At 40.6% G+C, this 21683-nt stretch overlaps 2 protein-coding genes across 3 annotated transcripts in view; one reads left to right on the top strand and one right to left on the bottom strand.

Moving 5' to 3' along the window:
• Positions 1 to 8115, bottom strand: b3gnt7l (UDP-GlcNAc:betaGal beta-1,3-N-acetylglucosaminyltransferase 7, like). The gene has a single exon (XM_061904806.1). It carries the CDS (start codon positions 7889 to 7891, stop codon positions 6686 to 6688), a length of 1206 nt encoding a protein of 401 aa, XP_061760790.1. The 5' UTR covers positions 7892 to 8115; the 3' UTR covers positions 1 to 6685.
• Positions 8116 to 11793: 3678 nt separating this feature from the next.
• lg06h1orf174 (linkage group 06 C1orf174 homolog) overlaps positions 11794 to 21683 on the top strand; it is a 29142-nt gene continuing 19252 nt past the window's right edge. For both annotated transcript variants that reach the window (XR_009807286.1, XM_061904805.1), the window contains exons 1-3: positions 11794 to 11981; positions 17967 to 18041; positions 19690 to 20064. Coding sequence is in view for 1 of the 2 variants with exons in the window: in XM_061904805.1 (XP_061760789.1) it covers positions 11970 to 11981; positions 17967 to 18041; positions 19690 to 20064 (462 nt within the window). In the remaining variant the exon portion in view is untranslated. The remainder of the gene's footprint in view (positions 11982 to 17966; positions 18042 to 19689; positions 20065 to 21683) is intronic.

Genomic DNA, 21683 nt, shown 5'->3' with positions numbered 1-21683 from the left:
TACAGTACATATTCCGTACAATTGACCACTAAATGGTAACACCCCAATACGTTTTTCAACTTGTTTAAGTCGGAGTCCACGTTAATCATTTCATGTATTGTGAGTTTTTAATGACTTTCCACGCTTTGTTGTATTTTCGGTTGCCATAACTCTTTTTACTTAGTTGTGATGAGCAATTTGTTCTGTCAACTTGACAATAGTCACTCTGATTAAATAAATACAAATATTTTTAACCGTGCAGTTACACATGTTTTTGGTGTGGAAAGGATAGCCCTATGACCTCAAACGTCCACTGCAGAGGACACAGGCTCTCAGCAAGATATACAGTTTTATCTCAGGGCGTTCAACCGTTCGAAACTGGACTGATTGATTGATTGATTGAAACTTTTATTAGTAGATTGCACAGTACAGTACATATTCCGTACAATTGACCACTAAATGGTAACACCCGAATAAGTTCTTCAACTAATTTAAGTCGGGGTCCACGTTAATCAATTCATGGTAGGTTGCTTGGTTTGTCTTGGAAGTGAGAAATTTGTTGTCAAAATTGGATCTGGAACTGATCATTCACACGTTCATTTTGTCTGGCATTGACTAGTGGAATTCTCTTTTCACTCTCTTCAACAAGTCAACACTAAAGAGACTTCAACAAAATGCAGCTGCCAGACTTTTGACAGCCCATATCACCCCTGTTCTATTCAGTCTTCAATGGCTTCCGGTTAAATTCCGCATTGAGTTTAATATTTTAGTCCTAACTGATTGATTGATTGATACTTTTATTAGTAGATTGCACAGTTCAGTACATATTCCGTACAATTGACCACTAAATGGTAACACCCCAATAAGTTTTTCAACTTGTTTAAGTCGGGGTCCACGTTAATCAATTCATGGTAGGTTGCTTGGTTTGTCTTGGAATTGAGAAATTTGTTGTCAAAATTGGATCTGGAACTGATCATTCACACGTTCATTTTGTCTGGCATTGACTACTGCAATTCTCTTGTGACTCTCTTCAACAAGTCAACACTAAAGAGACTTCAGACTGTACAAAATGCAGCTGCCAGACTTTTGACAGCCCATATCAACCCCGTTCTATCCAGTTTTCATTGGCTTCCGGTTAAATTCCGCATTGAGTATAACATTTTAGTCCTGACTGATTGATTGATTGATTGAAACTTTTATTAGTAGATTGCACTGTACAGTACATATTCCGTACAATTGACCACTAAATGGTAACACCTGAATAAGTTTTTCAACTTATTTAAGTCGGGGTCCACGTTAATCAATTCATGGTAGGTTGCTTGGTTTGTCTTGGAAGTGAGAAATTTGTTGTCAAAATTGGTTCTGGAACTGATCATTCACACATTAATTTTGTCTCGCATTGACTAGTGGAATTCTCTTTTGATTCTTTTCAACAAGTCAACGCTAAAGAGACTTCAGACTGTACAAAATGCAGCTGCCAGACTTTTGACAGCCCATATCACCCCCGTTCTATCCAGTTTTCAATGGCTTCCGGTTAAATTCCGCATTGAGTATAACATTTTAGTCCTAACTGATTGATTGATTGATACTTTTATTAGTAGATTGCACAGTTCAGTACATATTCCGTACAATTGACCACTAAATGGTAACACCCGAATACATTTTTCAACTTGTTTAAGTCGGAGTCCACGTTAATCAATTCATGGTAAGTTGCTTGGTTTGTCTTGGAAGTGAGAAATTTGTTGTCAAAATTGGATCTGGAACTGATCATTCACACATTAATTTTGTCTGGCATTGACTAGTGGAATTCTCTTTTGATTCTCTTCAACAAGTCAACGCTAAAAGAGACTTCAGACTGTACAAAATGCTGCTGCCAGACCTTTGACAGCCCACATCACCCCCGTTCTATCCAGTCTTCATTGGGTATAACATTTTAGTCCTAACTGATTGATTGATTGATTGATACTTTTATTAGTAGATTGCACAGTACAGTACATATTCCGTACAATTGACCACTAAATGGTAACACCCGGTTAAGTTTTTCAACTTGTTTAAGTCGGGGTCCACGTTAATCAATTCATGGTAGGTTGCTTGGTTTGTCTTGGAAGTGAAAATTTTGTTGTCAAAATAGGATCTGGAACTGATCATTCACACGTTCATTTTGTCTGGCATTGACTACTGCAATTCTCTTTTCACTCTCTTCAACAAGTCAACACTAAAGAGACTTCAGACTGTACAAAATGCAGCTGCCAGACTTTTGACAGCCCATATCACCCCCGTTCTATCCAGTTTTCATTGGCTTCCGGTTAAATTCCGCATTGAGTTTAATATTTTAGTCCTGATTGATTGATACTTTTATTAGTAGATTGCACAGTACAGTACATATTCCGTACAATTGACCACTAAATGGTTGCACCTAAATAAGTTTTTCAACTTGTTTAAGTCGGGGTCCACGTTAATCAATTCATGGTAGGTTGCTTGGTTTGTCTTGGAAGTGAAAATTTTGTTGTCAAAATTGGATCTGGAACTGATCATTCACACGTTCATTTTGTCTGGCATTGATTACTGCAATTCTCTTTTCACTCTCTTCAACAAGTCAACGCTAAAGAGACTTCAGACTGTAAAAAAATGCAGCTGCCAGACTTTTGACAGCCCATATCACCCCCGTTCTATCCAGTCTTCATTGGCTTCCGGTTAAATTCCGCATTGAGTTTAACATTTTAGTCCTGATTGATTGATTGATTGATACTTTTATTAGTAGATTGCGCAGTACAGTACATATTCCGTACAATTGACCACTAAATGGTAACACCCGAATACGTTTTTCAACTTGTTTAAGTCGGGGTCCACGTAAATCAATTCATGGTAGGTTGCTTGGTTTGTCTTGGAAGTGAGAAATGTTGTTGTCTAAATTGGATCTGGAACTGATCATTCACACGTTCATTTTGTCTGGCATTGACTACTGCAATTTTATTTTCACTCTCTTCAACAAGTCAACACTAAAGAGACTTCAGACTGTACAAAATGCAGCTGCCAGACTTTTGACAGCCCATATCAACCCCGTTCTATCCAGTTTTCAATGGCTTCCAGTTAAATTCCGCATTGAGTATAACATTTTAGTCCTGACTGATTGATTGATTGAAACTTTTATTAGTAGATTGCACAATACATTACATATTCCGTACAATTGACCACTAAATGGTTGCACCTGAATAAGTATTTCAACTTATTTAAGTCGGGGTCCACGTAAATCAATTCATGGTAAGTTGCTTGGTTTGTCTTGGAAGTGAGAAATTTGTTGTCAAAATTGGATCTGGAACTGATCATTCACACGTTCATTTTGTCTGGCATTGACTACTGCAATTCTCTTTTCACTCTCTTCAACAAGTCAACACTAAAGAGACTTCAGACTGTACAAAATGCAGCTGCCAGACTTTTGACATCCCACATCACCCCCGTTCTATCCAGTTTTCATTGGCTTCCGGTTAAAATCCGCATTGAGTATAACATTTTAGTCCTGAGTGATTGATTGAAACTTTTATTAGTAGATTGCACAGTACAGTACATATTCCGTACAATTGACCACTAAATGGTAACACCTGAATAAGTTTTTCAACTTATTTAAGTTGGGGTCCTCGAAAATCAATTCATGGTAGGTTGCTTGGTTTGTCTTGGAAGAGAAAATTTTGTTGTCAAAATTGGATCTGGAACTGATCATTCACACGTTCATTTTGTCTGGCATTGATTACTGCAATTCTCTTTTCACTCTCTTCAACAAGTCAACGCTAAAGAGACTTCAGACTGTAAAAAAATGCAGCTGCCAGACTTTTGACAGCCCATATCACCCCCGTTCTATCCAGTCTTCATTGGCTTCCGGTTAAATTCCGCATTGAGTTTAACATTTTAGTCCTGACTGATTGATTGATTGATACTTTTATTATTAGATTGCACAGTACAGTACATATTCCGTACAATTGACCACTAAATGGTAACACCCGAATACGTTTTTCAACTTGTTTAAGTCGGGGTCCACGTAAATCAATTCATGGTAGGTTGCTTGGTTTGTCTTGGAAGTGAGAAATGTTGTTGTCTAAATTGGATCTGGAACTGATCATTCACACGTTCATTTTGTCTGGCATTGACTACTGCAATTCTCTTTTCACTCTCTTCAACAAGTCAACACTAAAGAGACTTCAGACTGTACAAAATGCAGCTGCCAGACTTTTGACAGCCCATATCAACCCCGTTCTATCCAGTTTTCAATGGCTTCCAGTTAAATTCCGCATTGAGTTTAACATTTTAGTCCTGATTGATTGATTGATTGATACTTTTATTATTAGATTGCACAGTACAGTACATATTCCGTACAATTGACCACTAAATGGTTGCACCTGAATAAGTATTTCAACTTATTTAAGTCGGGGTCCACGTAAATCAATTCATGGTAAGTTGCTTGGTTTGTCTTGGAAGTGAGAAATTTGTTGTCAAAATTGGATCTGGAATTGATCATTCACACGTTCATTTTGTCTGGCATTGACTACTGCAATTCTCTTTTCACTCTCTTCAACAAGTCAACACTAAAGAGACTTCAGACTGTACAAAATGCAGCTGCCAGACTTTTGACAGCCTACATCACCTGTTCTATTCAGTCTTCATTGGCTTCCGGTTAAATTCCGCATTGAGTATAACATTTTAGTCCTGAGTGATTGATTGATACTTTTATTAGTAGATTGCACAGTACAGTACATATTCCGTACAATTGACCACTAAATGGTAACACCTGAATAAGTTTTTCAACTTATTTAAGTTGGGGTCCTCGAAAATCAATTCATGGTAGGTTGCTTGGTTTGTCTTGGAAGTGAAAATTTTGTTGTCAAAATTGGATCTGGAACTGATCATTCACACGTTCATTTTGTCTGGCATTGATTACTGCAATTCTCTTTTCACTCTCTTCAACAAGTCAACACTAAAGAGACTTCAACAAAATTCAGCTACCAGACTTTTGACAGCCCATATCACCCCTGTTCTATTCAGTCTTCAATGGCTTCCGGTTAAATTCCGCATTGAGTATAACATTTTAGTCCTAACTGATTGATTGATTGATACTTTTATTAGTAGATTGCACAGTTCAGTACATATTCCGTACAATTGACCACTAAATGGTAACACCCCAATAGGTTTTTCAACTTATTTAAGTCGGGGTCCACGTTAATCAATTCATGGTAGGTTGCTTGGTTTGTCTTGGAAGTGAGAAATTTTGTTGTCAAAATTGGATCTGGAACTGATCATTCACACGTTCATTTTGTCTGGCATTGACTAGTGGAATTCTCTTTTCACTCTCTTCAACAAGTCAACACTAAAGAGACTTCAACAAAATTCAGCTACCAGACTTTTGACAGCCCATATCACCCCTGTTCTATTCAGTCTTCAATGGCTTCCGGTTAAATTCCGCATTGAGTATAACATTTTAGTCCTAACTGATTGATTGATTGATACTTTTATTAGTAGATTGCACAGTTCAGTACATATTCCGTACAATTGACCACTAAATGGTAACACCCCAATAGGTTTTTCAACTTGTTTAAGTCGGGGTCATGACATGCCGTGCATTGCAAGGTGGGGCCCCTCAGTACACCTCTGATTTGCTATGCCCCTACTCTTCAGGGCGCAGCCTCCGGTCTTCAGGCCAGGGTCTTCTAAAGATCCCAAAAGCTCGTTCGTAAAACCTGTAGACACCTGGCATTCCAAGCTACATCTCCCAGACTCTGGAACAATTTGCACCAGTCCCTCCGTGACCTTGACTGTGTTGAAACTTTTAAGAAACATTTGAAAACTTTTCTTTTTTTATTAAAGCTTTTAGTTAATGCACCTTTTTTCATTTTTAATCCACTTTGTATCCTTTTCTAAATTGGCCCTAGTGTGTGAATGTGAGTGTGAATGTTGTCTATCTGTGTTGGCCCTGCGATGAGGTGGCGACTTGTCCAGGGTGCACACCGCCTACCGCCCGATTGTAGCTGAGATAGGCGCCAGCGCCCCCCGCCACCCCAAAAGGGAATAAGCGGTAAAAAATGGATGGATGGATGTATCCTTTTTATGATCTTGCCCCTGTTGTTTTAATTGAATTGTTGTTTTGTAAAGCGCTTTTTGATTTTATCTGTGAAAAACGCCTTATGAGTAAAATTTACTTTACTTACTTTAGTTTGGAAGACCATTCGCCGCTCATCCGAGTAGGCTTCATCAGTCCGTGCTCATAGACTTAGATTGGTCAGATCAAGTCCAACGGTTGGTGCCAAAACCCCAAATATTCATACTCCAGAAACCAGGAGGGTGTGCCTGGGCAAGCATGGTTTCTCCCTATCGTAGTGAGAAAAAAAAACTGTTTTAATGCCAACGAGCAATCTATGAGTCTATGAGCATGAACTTATGAAGCCTACTCGGATGAGTAGAGAAACCAAGCAGTCCAGTTACGAACGATTGAACGCCCTGAGATGACAAAGACCTGGATGAATGAGAACCTTCACAGATACAGTATTATTGATGGTTTGGCTTTCAGGCTTGCACACTGAGGCTCATATTTGAAGGCACTGAGATATGGACACTGTAGACCTTGTATGGTAGTGGTTTCCCAAAAGGCACTGAGGAGAACCTCACTTATTCATTCATAACCAAGCCCTCTCAGCTTATATTCGCATGACTTCTATTTGAGTCATACAGACGTCCTTTGAGCACAAACCAGCTCCTCGTCATGCACCAGCCTCCACATCTTGACGAGCTCCTCTGCGTTCAGTTTGTGCACCACCACCAGGTTCTTGTAAAAGCACGGCTCGCTGTTCATGGGGCTCACCCTGCGCCTGGTGATGCCGAAGGTTCTGAAGCCCAAGTGCATCTCCGGGCTCAGGCGCAGTCTCTGAAGACACATGCCCAAGAATACGTCGTCTATGGGATACAGCTCCAGGTCTTCGGAGACCACAAAGAGCCTCCTGGCCAGCTGGGAGGACATGAGGAATCCGCCTCCTCCTACGTAGGGAGGGTAGGGCTTATCATAGAGCTCCTTGGGGATGAAGTATTTGCTCTGTCTGTTCCTGATGGGTATGGCTTTGGAGATGGTGTCCCCCATAAACAAAGTGGTCTCCTTGTGCTCCTCCACCTTGAAGCCGATGAGGTCCAGCAGGTTGTTGGTGTTCACAAACACGTCATCGTCTCCTTTGAATATAAACTGGACTCCTGGGCAGTAGATGTTGAACCATTTAAGAAAGTTGACCTCCTTCAGGGTCAAGTTGAAGAACGTGTCCATGAAGTCCCACTGCAGGATGTCCCCGTAGATGCGGTCCTCGTACTCGATCAGTTTCTGTAGGTTCTTACTGTCTTTGCCTACAGCGGGGCTCCCCAAAAGAAAGAGGGTCTTTATGCTCTTGCCGTCGACAGCGTGTTCCTTGCCCCAGGTCTTACGCACCGCCTCGCGCCGGTCGTGCTGCTCGATTACAGACTTGACCACCATGAGGAGGTGCACCCCGCCATTTGAGCACTTCTCCGGGTGGTTGATGAGCATCGGGAAGTACCTGCAGTGCCGGTGCAGGACGAACTGGTGAAACCGTGAGTCCAACCTCCGAAACCAGTCCTTGGTCCTCACCGTGGCGTCCTCGCTGCAGTTGAGCACCTGCGCGTTCCAGAAAGGGCCGGTCCGGTTGGAGACTCCTCGGAGCGTTGTGCGGTTCACCCAAGACTGCTTGGCGGCGGTCTTCTTGAATGAAAAGCAGTCTCCGCACCAGCCGATGTGTCTCCTATACGTCCCCGTGGCGTCCTTCTCGGGGAGTCTGAGCTTGTGGATCATGAGGAGCGAGGCGAAGAACAGAGAGAGGCTGAGAAGGGGCTTCAGCAGACCGAGCCGCTTTCTTCGGAAAATGAGCTCCATGGTGTTCAGTGCAGTTGCTGGGGGCTCTCCAAGGCTTCACCTTGCTCCATCCTCAAATTCAGCTTCTCCGGCATTGATGTCCCCTCGCATGTGGTCCTCCGCGGCCCCATCGACACGCTGACACTGACGTGGCCCCGGGGATCCTTGTGGCCATGACGGGCACTCACAGAAGGCAAAGGTGGGCTTTCAGTCGTGGGGAAAGGATGCACATCCTACCTCAACTTCTCTGCTCTGCCGTTGCTGACATACACCTCCTTCATGACTCATTCTCCTCCTCCTTTTCCCAACTATCTCCTCCCACCTTCTCATGTTGACGTCTCTGTCTTATAACAGGTGTCAAAAATCAGTAAGTGCCTGCACGCGTTTTCCTTCAATAACATATTTGGCATTATTAAGGCAAATGTTCAATTTTTGCACTTTAAGTAAGAGCTTAAATAAAATAACAAAGTCTTCTTCCACTGCAAAAAAAGTGATATTTCAGCTAGGAAAATGTAATGTTTCTTGAAATTAATAATGCAAAAATGCATTTGCTTGATAAATGTTACATCACAGCAGGTGATAATTGTAAAATACAATGAGCCAATCTTTGTATTATTATATGGGAGGCCCTCTACTGCCCTCTAGTGGATAAAATGGTGAATTGCTGGTTTTTAAAAGTATTCCACTATGTTAGGCATATTTAGGAATTAAAACATTTAAGAATATTATTGTTTGAATCAAAGATGGCCCTCACACGTCAGTGCTTTGTCACAACGTGCAATACAGGTATTGGTAGAGCAAATATTGCAAACAAAAGTCATTATGAATGTTGAACATGATTAAAAATATAGCATTTTTCATTTGATTATACAAAATTTTTTTTTGCACGATAAGTAAAATAGTTGATAACAGTAGGATGCTTTGAATACCTTTAGCGTTTCCTGGTGGACAAACAGGGTAAATGGATGTTTCTAAATTGGTGTCAACATATTAGCCACTACTTTATTTTGAAAGGACGCCAAGATATGTTCCTGATAAGTCGATGTCAAGCTACATTTGCAATATACAGCTTGTACTTAAAAAAATAAAAATAAAAAAATGGATTAAAGCAATTGAATCACGATAAAACATAAGAGCAATAGCAAAGTATAAATAACGGAACATAAATGTAAAAATATCAATGTTCAACAAAAGAACACATATAGAAATAAGATCTTCATAAAATAGTTTGACAAAATTAGTAAATAAATAGTGATTATTTTTTCTATTTCAAATACAATTTAAAGTTGTTTTTGAGGTTTTAATTTTTAATTTTTTTTTTATTTACAAGTACTGTACGAGCGACTGGGCGTTCATTTCCGGTATTGACGTTTTTTTTTTTTAATTTAAATATTTTTAATTTTATATATAAATTTCAACATTTACAAACAGACGAGAAACAATAATCAAAACAGTACAAAAACAGTACAGAACAGCGCCAGGGGGTTGTAAATTCAATACAATTAAAATAGAATACAAAAAAATATATATATAATCAACAAAGTGCTAAGCAATAGGCTCACTCAATTTCAGTAAATAATTTAAATTTGGAATATTTGAATGCCTCTAGCGTATCCTGGTGGACAAACAGGGTAAATGGATGTTTCTAAATTAGTGTCAACATTATAGTCACGACTTTATTTTGAAAGGACGCCAAGATATGTTCCTGATAAGTCGGAGTCAAGCTACATTTGCAATATACAGCTTGTACTTAAAATAATAAAAAAGGATAAAGCAACTGAATCACAATAAAATATAAGCGCAATAGCAAAGTATAAATAACGGAACATAAATATAAAAACTATCAATGTTCAACAAAAGAACACCTAGAGAAAAAAGCTGTTCATAAAATAATTTGACAAAATGAGTAAATAATTAGTGCATTTTTTTCCCTATTTCACTTAAAATTTAAAGTAGTTTTTGGGGAGGTTTTAAAAATGTTTATTTAATTAATTGTATTTACATGTACTGTGCGAGCGACTGGGCGTTCATTTCCGGTATCGATGTATTATTCTTTTTTTTTTTTTTTTTTTTAACGCCATCCATCCATTTTCCTACCGCTTATTCCCTTTTGGGGTCGCGGGGGGCGCTGGTGCCTATCTCAGCTACAATCGGGCGGAAGGCCGCGTACACCCTGGACAAGTCACCCGTAAATTTCAACATTTACAAACAGACGAGAAACAATAATCAAAATAAGTAAAAAAAAATAGTGCCAGGGGGTTGTAAATTCAAAGTAACTAAAATAGAATACAAAAAAAATATATAATAAAGTGCAAAGAAATAAATTCACTCAATTTCAGTAAATAACTTAAATTTGGAATATTTGAATGCCTCTAGCGTATCCTGGTGGACAAACAGGGTAAATGGATGTTTCTAAATTGGTGTCAACATTTTAGTCACGACTTTATTTTGAAAGGACGCCAAGACATGTTCCTGATAAGTCGGAATCAAGCTACATTTGCAATATACAGCTTGTACTTAAAAAAAATTAAAATTGATTAAAGCAATTGAATCACAATACAAATAAAAGAGCAGTGGCAAAGTATACATAACGGAACACAAATATAAAAAATATCAATGTTCAACAAAAGAACAGCTAGAGCAGGGGTGTCTAAAGTGGGGCCCGGGGGCCATTTGTGGCCTGCAGCTAATTGTTTACCGGCCCGCCACACATTCTACAAATATTGCAAAATTGATAGTATTGCAAAAATAAAACATTTAAAAAAAGTGGAATAAGGTGAAATCTAATGAGAAAAAGTGGCAATGTTGACACAAAGCTGCCATGCAGGCATTTGTTTTGTTCCTGTTGTCTTTATTTTCTCTTTTTTCCATTGCTCCAAAAAAAAAACACAAAAAAAATCTGTTATGACGAATTATTACTTAAAAATTATCACTTTAAAATGTCTTATGTGGAAAAAATATTGCATATGTTGTGTGGTTGCCATATAAAAACATCAAAGTTTTGACAAAAGAGAATAAAACAAACAAAATAATAGTTCAAACTTAAAATCGACAGACATATCGGAAGTTGATCTTGAAATTTAAGAGTTAAAAGTAAAAAAAAAAAAAAACTAATAAAAAATGTATCACTTTATGAGTGGGGAACCTTTCGGATCTCAAATATATTTAGTACGATTTTATTTAACTTTTCACTGTCATTACTCAAAAATATAAAATAATTAAAATCAATGGTGTCCTGCATTATTGATCTTTGAGGGCTTTAATTGCTAAATAAAGGAACTCTCCTGAAGGAACCAATAAAGTACTATCTATCTAAATACTGCATATTTCAGTTTTACTATAAAAAACAAAGTTGTCTTTGACAGAAACATTATTTGTTTTACTTTATATCAACCTCAAGTTGATATAGAGATTTACTGTGAGCATTAAATAAAAAAAAAATAATAATAATTTGACCTATTTTTAACATTTGAATGTTGTCTGTCAATCTGTGTTGGCCCTGCGATGAGGTGGTGACTTGTCTAGGGTGTACACAGCCTTCCGCCCGACTGTAGCTGAGATAGGCACCAGCGCCTCCCGTGACCCCAAAGGGAATAAGCGGTAGAAATGGATGGATGACTGAGACCCTTTTATGCCCTCCAGGAGCCCTAAGGATTACAAAAAAAAATCCATATATTTTGTTATGGTTTGAAAATGAAAAATATCAAAATGGCCGCCGCATGCTTCAATTTTTGTGGAAAAAGTTTGGACACCCCTGACGTACAGAAAAAAGCTGTTCATAAAATAATTTGACTAAATGAGTAAACAATTATTGCATTTTTCCCCCTATTTCAAACACAATTTAAAGTAGTTTTGGGGAGGTTTTAAAAATGTTCATTTATTAATTTTATTTACATGTACTGTGCGAGCGACTGGGCGTTCATTTCCGGTGACGTCACGACGCTGCGGCCTGAGTTGAACTACACAGCTGAAAGAAATTGGAGACGACAAGACGGCAAAAAAAAAGCCGCAACGTCACGTCGTCGTGTAACAACCAAAGATATCAAAGGAGCCAGCTGAAAAAAAAGTATTTTGTTTGGTAATAAGTTACCACCGATAGATGATAAGCAAGGTAAGTGTCTTGGCTGCGTTTTATCTCACAGCTAAGTCATTTAAGGTCAACGCTTTGGTTCCCGGTTCTTGCTAGCGGTGTTAGCCCGACTTTGGGACGTTTGTTGTTAAGAGTGAAATGTCCTGGCATCAACGTCGCGTTTTAACTGTCAAACGAGTGTAAAATGTCGTTTATGTTTGACGAAGGAGAAACAAAGCTAGGCTCGCTGGACGAGATCTACTCACACTACTAGACGAAAATGGTCACGTGACTAGTAGTCATGCTACGTTATTTACGTTGCAACAAAGTACGTAAATATCGTGGATGACGTATATATCATGTCCACCCGTCCCTTTCTATCCATCCATCCATCCATTTTCTACCGCGTATTCCCTTTCGGGGTCGCGGGGGGCGCTGGCGCCTATCTCAGCGACAATCGGGCGGAAGGCGGGGTACACCCTGGACAAGTCGCCACCTCATCGCAGCCCTTTCTATGCAGTGTGCTCAAAGGCAAAACCTAGTAACTCACTTCTAGCTGATTTTGAGAAAACAATGGAAAACCAATCTATCTTGATGCTGTCTTACAAAGATCTACAAAGTCATCAAACGTATAGATGTTTTCTTGAGCTTTCATTTTCTTGCCGATTGAGTCTGCTCTCATGAACGTGTGCCCTTTCTCCAGATATTTTATCACAATCTCGGGTGGGCCCCATTCTGCGTTTGCACATTGGGCAAGAGCCGTGTACAGCGTCCAGTTTTTCTTTGGACCTCCACAGTTATCTGCCCAAAAGAGTACGCAAGGAGAAGAATGAATGAATGAATGAATGGTTTATTTTGAGCCATGCAAACAAAACAAAATAATGACATAAAATACAAAATAAATATATATACAAATATACATTATTTTTAAACCTACATAGAAAACATTACATGTGACTAATCTTTTGTAGATGTCAAGATTGGCTCAAAAGGGAGTGGGAAGAAGTAAACTTATTTGGTCCCATCCCTATACATATACAATATATATATATATACACAATATATAATATAATAATACATATAATATAATTAAATTCAGTGGTTGCTGCATAGATGCTATATATTATTATTTTTCTCCTATGTCCCACTCTCCCTTGTGGAGGGGGTCGGGTCCGATCCGGTGGCCATGTACTGCTTGCCTGTGTATCGGCTGGGGACATCTCTGCGCTGCTGATCCGCCTCCGCTTGGGATGGTTTCCTGCTGGCTCCGCTGTGAACGGGACTCTCGCTGCTGTGTTGGATCCGCTTTGGACTGGACTCTCGCGACTGTGTTGGATCCATTATGGATTGAACTTTCACAGTATCATGTTAGACCCGCTCGACATCCATTGCTTTCCTCCTCTCCAAGGTTCTCATAGTCATCATTGTCACCGACGTCCCACTGGGTGTGAGTTTTCCTTGCCCTTATGTGGGCCTACCGAGGATGTCGTAGTGGTTTGTGCAGCCCTTTGAGACACTAGGGATTTAGGGCTATATAAGTAAACATTGATTGATTGATTGATTGATATTATCTATATATAATACATTTAAATTCACGCACACTTACATATATACATATGCACACACACATATATGTACACACATATACAATCTATATACACATATATATATATATATATATATATATATACATACATATACATACATACATATACACATAAGCACATACATACACACATGCATATACCCAAAATACACACACACACACCTATATAAATACTATATATATATAATAGTATATATAATATACACTTTTGTCTAAACGTTAACAGTTTTTGGTGCCTATGGGAACAAGCTTTCATTTTGACTGTGATATTAGTGGTTAGAAGTGGATCTGTGGCTGTGGAGCTACTGCCCCTGATCAACAGGACCTGAGGACCACTCTTGCTGTGTGTCCTATGCTGTGCATTAAAAGAGACGAGGGGAGCCCCCTGCCAGAGGAGTTATCCACGAACATAAGATCCCCCACTCGCCTGCCCTGTACTCCAGATAGTCTACCCAAATCCCTTTTCTTAGTTTCCATTGGCACCAATTTTTTTGTCAGAATTCTTGTTTTTACATTTACAGAATATTAGGATTACTCAAATTGCATATAGGATTACACACACACACACACACACACACACACACACACACACACACACACACACACAAAATCAAGAACAATACATTTAACAATACATTTAATGAAGGTGCTTGCAACGTCCTGGGCCAATCTTCCAAATATCCCCTCGTGCCATAATATCACATAATCAGGTTGACCGTCGGCCCCCATTCGTGCAAATGTCTCATTAAAGACAATAAGGCGACTGATGAAGAAGCTCCGATTGGTCCCTTGAGATACTAGGTTTTTCTGTTGTATCTACGCGGTTATGTGGTAGTTGCTAGGTCCTGCCATGTGCGTAGCAGCTTACTTACGGAACAAATTACAATATCGCATACACTAATGTAAAGCATACCACCTAGGAACTCCAAAATTATTATCAGCTCAGTTTTGACCAAAATTGAGTTACTGGGTTTTGCCTTTGGACGGGAGATTTGGAGAGCTGGAGCCAATCCAGCTCACCTTGGACTGGTCCCCAGTCACCAGACAAATACAAAGAGCAGGCAGAATTTGTTGGGTCATGTTATAATTTAATTTGCAGGCCTCAAATTTTTACGTTTTAAGATCAAGGCAAATGTTGCCTTAAAGGAGGCCTCATATTATAGGGCAGTGTTGTTCAACCGCTGTGCCGCGGCACACTAGTGTGCTGCGAGATACAGTCTGGTGTGTCGTGGGAGATTATGTAGTTTCACCTATTTGGGTTTAAAATACTTTTTGCAAACCAGTGATTATAATCTGCAAATGTGCCGTTGTTGAGTGCCGGTGCTGTCTAGATCTTGGCAGAGAGTAATACGCTTCCATATCAGTAGGTGACAGCCGGTAGCTAATTGCTTTTTAGATGTCGGGAACACGTTGTGTGAGACGACGACGGTTTGTCGTGATCATCATATGCAGACGACAGCGGGAGGCAAGGAGCAGGTAAAAAGGTGTCTAATGCTTAAACCAAAAATAAACAAAAAGTGAGTGCCCCTAAGAAAAGGCATTGAAGCTTAGGGATGGCTATGCAGAACGAAACTAAAACTGAACTGGTTACAAAATAAACAAAAACAGAATGCTGGACAACAGCAAAGACTTAGTGTGTGGAGCTGAGACGGCGTCCACAATGTACATCCGTACGTGACATGACAATCAACAATGTCCCCACAAAGAAGGATAAAAACAACTGACATATTCTTGATTGTTAAGACAAAGTAGATGTGGGCAATATCGCTCAAAGGAGGACATGAAACTGCAACATGAAAATACAGACAAAACAGGAAAAGCCACCAAAATAGGAGCGCAAGACAAGAACTAAAACACTACGCACGGGAAAACAGCATAAAACTCAGGTGGTGCAAGTACACCTACTTTGAGACAAGAGCTATATTGATGCATGCTTGGTTATGGTTTAAATTCATATCCAACAATTGCAACAACAACTTTTTATCGTCTACTGAGTTTTATTTATGAATGATTTCTGCTGGTGGTGTGCCTCCAGATTTTTTCAATGAAAAAAATGCGCCTTGGCTAAAAAAAGGTTGAAAAACACTGTTTTAGGGCACCAAGGCCATACTTACCAACACTCCCGATTTTCCCGGGAGATTCAAATTTCAGTGACCCTCCCGAAAATCTCCCGGGGCAACCATCCATCCATTTTCTATCGCTTGTCCCTTTTGGGGCTAACGGGGTGCTGGAGCCTATCTCAGCTGCATTCGGGCGGAGGGCGTGTTACACCCTGCAAGTCGCCCCCTCATCGCAGGGCCAACACAGATAGACAACATTCACACTCACATTCACACACTAGTACCAATTTAGTGTTGCCAATCAACCTATCCCCAGGTGCATGTCTTTGGACATGCCCCGGGCATGTCACCCGGAGTAACCATCCTCCCGATTTCCACCCTTACAACAATATTGCCTTTAGCATCCTCTATAACCTGTCGTCACGGCCACTTTACCTCCATACAAACAGTCACAAAATATATGCGGCTTTTACACACACATTAGTGAACGTAAGGCATATTTATTTTTATTTATTTATAAATGGTTGATTTATATTGGCTAGTAAGGTAAGACTGCAGAAGCAAGGTAGACGGAACTTGTCAGGTACAACACTTTACCTTTTTAGCCTATATAAATCAACCATTTATAAATACATGTCAGTAGACTAAATGAACCTCTTCAACAAAATACATGTGAATTGTGAATTATATTTATATAGAGCTTTACTCTAGTGACTCAAAGCGCTTTACAGAGTGATACCCAATATCTAAGTTACATTTAAACCAGTGTGGGTGGCACCGGTAGCAGGTGGGTAAAGTGTCTTGCCCAAGGACACAACGGCAGTGACTAGGATGGCGGAAGTGGGAATCGAACCTGCAACCCTCAAGTTGCTAGCACGGCCACTCTACCAACCGAGCTATACCACCCACATGTAAGGTATACTTGCTCTACAGCCATACAGGTCACTCCGAGGGTGGCCGCATAAACAACTTTATCACTGTTACAAATATGCGCCACACTGTGAACCCACACCAAACAAGAATGACAGACACATTTTGGGAGAACATCCACACCGTAACACAACAAACCCAACAGAACAAATACACAGACCCCCTTGCAGCACTCACTCTTCCGGTACGCCACAATATACACCCCTGCTACCACCAAACCTCGCCTCCACCTAACTTATGAATTCGGAGGTCTCAAGGTTGGCAAATATGACCAAGGCAAACATTATTATTTTCTTTCAAGGCAGGAGATATATATTCATCCATCCATTTCCTACCGCTTATCCCTTTTAGGGTTATGGAGGGTCGCTGGAACCTATTTTAGCTGCATTCGGGTGGTAGGCGGGGTACACCCTGGACAAGGCGCCACCTTATCGCAGGGCCAACACAGACGGACAACATTCACACTCACATTCACACAGTAGGGACCGTTTTAGTGTTTCCAATTAACCATAGGTTAGGTTGATTGGAAAAAATCACATATGGAAAAACAAAAGCCTTGTGTTTACATTTTGATATCAAAATAAAAGACAAAGCAGTTTGTCTAATGAAGTTGAAGTCTAATAAATATTTGTTCTTCTCCAACGCCTCCCCTTGTGGTTCAGCACAACAGTTTGGCCAACAAAAAAAACCTGGAGTGATCCCTCTCACATTGATTAAACAATCTTCACAGCCTGCGTTCAAATGCGATGAGATGACAAAACCTTTTAGCCAGTATTGATGTTATTTGAACACTGATACAGTTAGCAGTTAAATAAAGGAGTTAACATCCCAGTCAACAAAGTAAAGACTTTATAGACAAGTTGTGACAACGTTCACAACACATCGCCTGCTGCAAAACATGAGATAGTTTTCTCCTTCGCTGTATACTTTTAGTGTGGGGACAAGTGTCTCCAATATTGTCCACACCTGTCTCCATCCAAACAGCAGTGCGCTCTTAAACGCATGCCGGGAAGCGAGGGAAAATGACGTTAAACCGTTTACTCCGAGGGTAAATCTCCCGAGCAAAGTCGGTGTCGTTGGTCCGCCATGATTATCCAGCCAAACGCCGCTAGTGCGCATGCGCCTGACTTCGTCTTGCCGAAAATTCATTAATAAATGACGGGTTTTCGGTAATTAAAAAATAAACGGTATTACTATCGCAAATTATCATTATACCGTTTACTGTTACATCCCTCGTCCATTAACAAGTAAAAAGTCAAAAGTGGTCACGGCATGTTCTTGCTGCAAATGTTACTCAATTTTGGGGCTTTACGGCAAAAGGCGAGGGCGGTCGCAACACTTGCCGCAGTAAAATTCGAGCCCCTGCATTTGGTCATTAAAAATTGGAATACTGCTTAATATTATGAAAGCTGATTGAAGATGTCTCATCAGATGCCTGGTCAACTCAACAAGGTGGCGATGCACAGAAAGAGGAAGAGCGTCTCTGAGCCCAAACACTCCAAAAAGGTTTGTTGTCTTTGCAATACAATGTGAAACACAAAACTTGAAAAAAAAAAAAAAAAAATCTGCACCCCAATTACTTCAGTGAATGCCTTTTAAACGTGAGTTTTCCTTGCCCTTATATGGGCCCTACCGAGGATGTCGTTGTGGTTTGTGCAGCCCTTTGAGATACTAGTGATTTGGGGCTGTATAAATAAACGATTGATTGATTGATACTATTGTGAATTTATTTGTTTTTTTAATGACAACGGACCTTTGTGGGAAGTAGGGCTGCCCGATTTTGAGAAAAAAGTTGATTGCGATTTTTATATTCCATCCATCTTCCGCTTATCCGAGGTCGGGTCGCGGGGGCAGCAGCCTAAGCAGGGAAGCCCAGACTTCCCTCTCCCCAGCCACTTCGTCCAGCTCTTCCCGGGGGATCCCGAGGCGTTCCCAGGCCAGCCGGGAGACATAGTCTTCCCAACGTGTCCTAGGTCTTCCCCGTGGCCTCCTACCGGCTGGACGTGCCCTAAACACCTCCCTAGGGAGGCGTTTGGGTGGCATCCTGACCAGATGCCCGTACCACCTCATCTGGCTCCTCTCGATGTGGAGGAGCAGCGGCTTTACTTTGAGTTCCTCCCGGATGGCAGAGCTTCTCACCCTATCTCCAAGGGAGAGCCCCGCCACACCCGTGATCTTGTCCTTTCGGTCATGACCCAAAGCTCATGACCATAGGTGAGGATGGGAATGTAGATCGACCGGTAAATTGAGAGCTTTGCCTTCCGGCTCAGCTCCTTCTTCACCACAACGGATCAATACAACGTCCGCATTACTGAAGACGCCGCACCGATCCGCCTGTCGATCTCACGATCCACTCTTCCCTCACTCGTGAACAAGACTCCTAGGTACTTGAACTCCTCCACTTGGGGCAGATTTTTATATTTTATACATAAAATGCATAACACTGACAATAACAGGACATGTTGCTTTTTTGTATATATTGTGATTTGAAAAGAATATATTAAAAAAAAAAGAGGGGGGTATTTATACTTTGTACATGTTGACTCCAAAAGTGTGCAAAACAGAATGAGAAAATATATATACAGTATAACCACATATAAACCTGCCTAATGCTTTGGAAAGTTGCTGGGGATCAGTTTTGGTTCTGATCAGGTAGAGGTTGAGCTTAGCCATGATTTTTATGGCAGTTTTAAAATTTAGTAGGGAAGTTCTCATTTTAAGGTCTGTTGGTAGTGCATCCCACTGTGTGGTGGCAAAATAGTGGAATGCAATTTTTTCCCATGTGAGTCTTGAATTTGGGGGTGACGATGTATCATGTACATGATACCTCCTCCACCCTGCATCTTAACATAAACCTGGAATCTCTGCAAATTATATTTTGGTCAGTTCCAGACAGCGGATATAAAAGTTTGACCATCCTATTTTTCTTCAGCTAATAAGCTACAGACACAGAAACTGAGCGTGTTACAGTGAAGCACTTTAAATGTAAAAAGGGCAAGTTTTTGCCGAACTGTCTTCCAGTACACTATTTGTGGAACTTCTTAGGTTTATTTAACATACTTAGAAATAGTATTATATGTGACCTTATAAAGTTGACAACATTGATGACTAAATTTGCATCAACTTTCAATTCTTGTTCTTCACTATGTCACAGGTTTCTGTCCCCAGGAGGAAATGCGTGAAAAGTCCAAAGGCGCTCTGTGAAGCGGAGAGCAGTTCGGTGGCCAGCGCCAAAAGCAAAGCGGCCGGCGACACATCAGAGAGACTGTCTCACATCAGCTGTGAGTGCCTCCTGTCTGCAGGCAGACAGCGATGCTCTGCTTCTCCTCTGTTGGATGGGCAGGATGGCAAAGAAAACGACATGCGGACCAGCCCCTTCTTGGAGACCTGCGCATGGTACGGTGTACAGGACATGCCTGGTCCTGATGACATGGAGTGCCAAGAATCGGACAAAAACATGTTTCCTGATGATGACAGCAACCAGATTCTTCCTGTGGAACAGTTTTTTGGAAATCTGGATGAGTTACAGGTAAGCCAAAAAGCTCAAAGTCATTATCAATAGTTTAATGATTTATTAAGATTGTGTTTTCCATTGTGTACACTTTAAAGAAAAACCTCTGTGGACATTTGTCCGTTTGGTCAACCTGGCCGTGGACGTTTTTTCCAGTTGGTTTTGGGTATGCACTCCGTTTCTGTCGGCATAACTTTGCTCCAAGCGCCACATTTACAGTCAGGTCCCGCCAGTCTTGACTCTCCCGGCTTCGATCTGCTCGCTAAGCTTCTATAAGCAGCCGTTCATCCTCTGTATATTCAGCTTCAAAAAGATAAGGTTGGGAGTCCTCATTTTCCAATAATAGTTATCTCTTTTGCGTTTGTTGTCGAAAGTAGGATGTTAATCAATCAAAATGTATTCATGTAGTCCTTAATCACAAGTGCCTCAAAGGGCTTCACAAACTATGACATTCTCACATCTTAACTTAGGACTAGGCAAGAGAAAAAACTCAACCCAATTGGAACAATAAGAAACTTGGGGAGGGATTCCATGGATGCCAAGTGGATACAGTTTTTAATGTGAGAGTCCAGTCCATAGGGAGGCCAGCAAGGGCAATCCATTTGCATGTAGACATCGCAGAGACATCAACTGATGCATAGAGGAAAATCCGTGGCCACCTGACAACCTCTCCACGCAGGAGAGGGGGGCTGAGCAGAAAAGAGAAGCGCCGGGTCAACTGGTCTAAAAAATGCGTCTATTTAAAGGTTAGAGTGTATAAATGAGTTTAAGATGGGACTTATATGCTTCTACTGAGGTAGCATTTCAAACGGTTACTGGTAGGGCATTCCAGAGTACTGGAAAACGCTCTAGAGCCTGCAGACTTTTTTAGAGCGCTTGGAGTTCTTAGAACGTAGATTTATGTCCGGGACAAATGGTACAATACAATCAGCAAGATAGAATGGAGCTAGACCGTTAAGTGTGTTATACGTTAGTCATGAAACCTTAAAGTTGCATCTTTAGTGCATAGGAAGCCAGTGCCGGTGAGGCAGTAAAGGCATAATTTGATCAAACTTTCTTGTCCTTGTCATAAGTCTAACAGCCGCATTTTGTACCAAGGTTATCCTTTTAATTACTAGACGTAGGAAGACCCGAAAATTATGTTAGAGCAATCGAGATAAGACGTAGCGAATGCAGGTTAGGTCTTTGGAGCAGTGCATGAATAACCGCTGTTTTGAATGCAAGAGAAACCGTGCCAGAGGAAAGTCATAAGTTTATAATATTTAGCACTGATTGCCCTAATATTACAAACAGCTCCTTGATAAGTTTCCCAGGAAGTGGGTCAAGTAAACATGTTGGTTTTGTCCCTTTACGAGTCGCAAGAGTTTATTTCTTTAAAATGAGTGATTATTTTGGAGAGCATTTTATTTAGAAACAGCTACTTTGGTGACAGTGCAACTTTTTTCCATGATGTGGTTGCGTCACAGTGCTGCAGCCAAACAAGACAATCATTGGATCAATACTCGACTTTTTACCGCCCACGGACGTTGGGCGAATGAATATAAGTGATTGAAAAGAGTTTGCAGGGCTTCCGCATGATAATTTGGATGACCTGTCTGGGCTGAATCCTTTTTTGATTGACAGCAACATGAGTGAAT

This window comes from Nerophis ophidion, linkage group LG06 (assembly GCF_033978795.1).
Source record: "Nerophis ophidion isolate RoL-2023_Sa linkage group LG06, RoL_Noph_v1.0, whole genome shotgun sequence".
Lineage (NCBI taxonomy): Eukaryota > Metazoa > Chordata > Actinopteri > Syngnathiformes > Syngnathidae > Nerophis > Nerophis ophidion.
The sequence above is the reverse complement of the archived record's forward strand: the minus strand, read 5'-3'. Positions and strand labels throughout refer to the sequence as shown.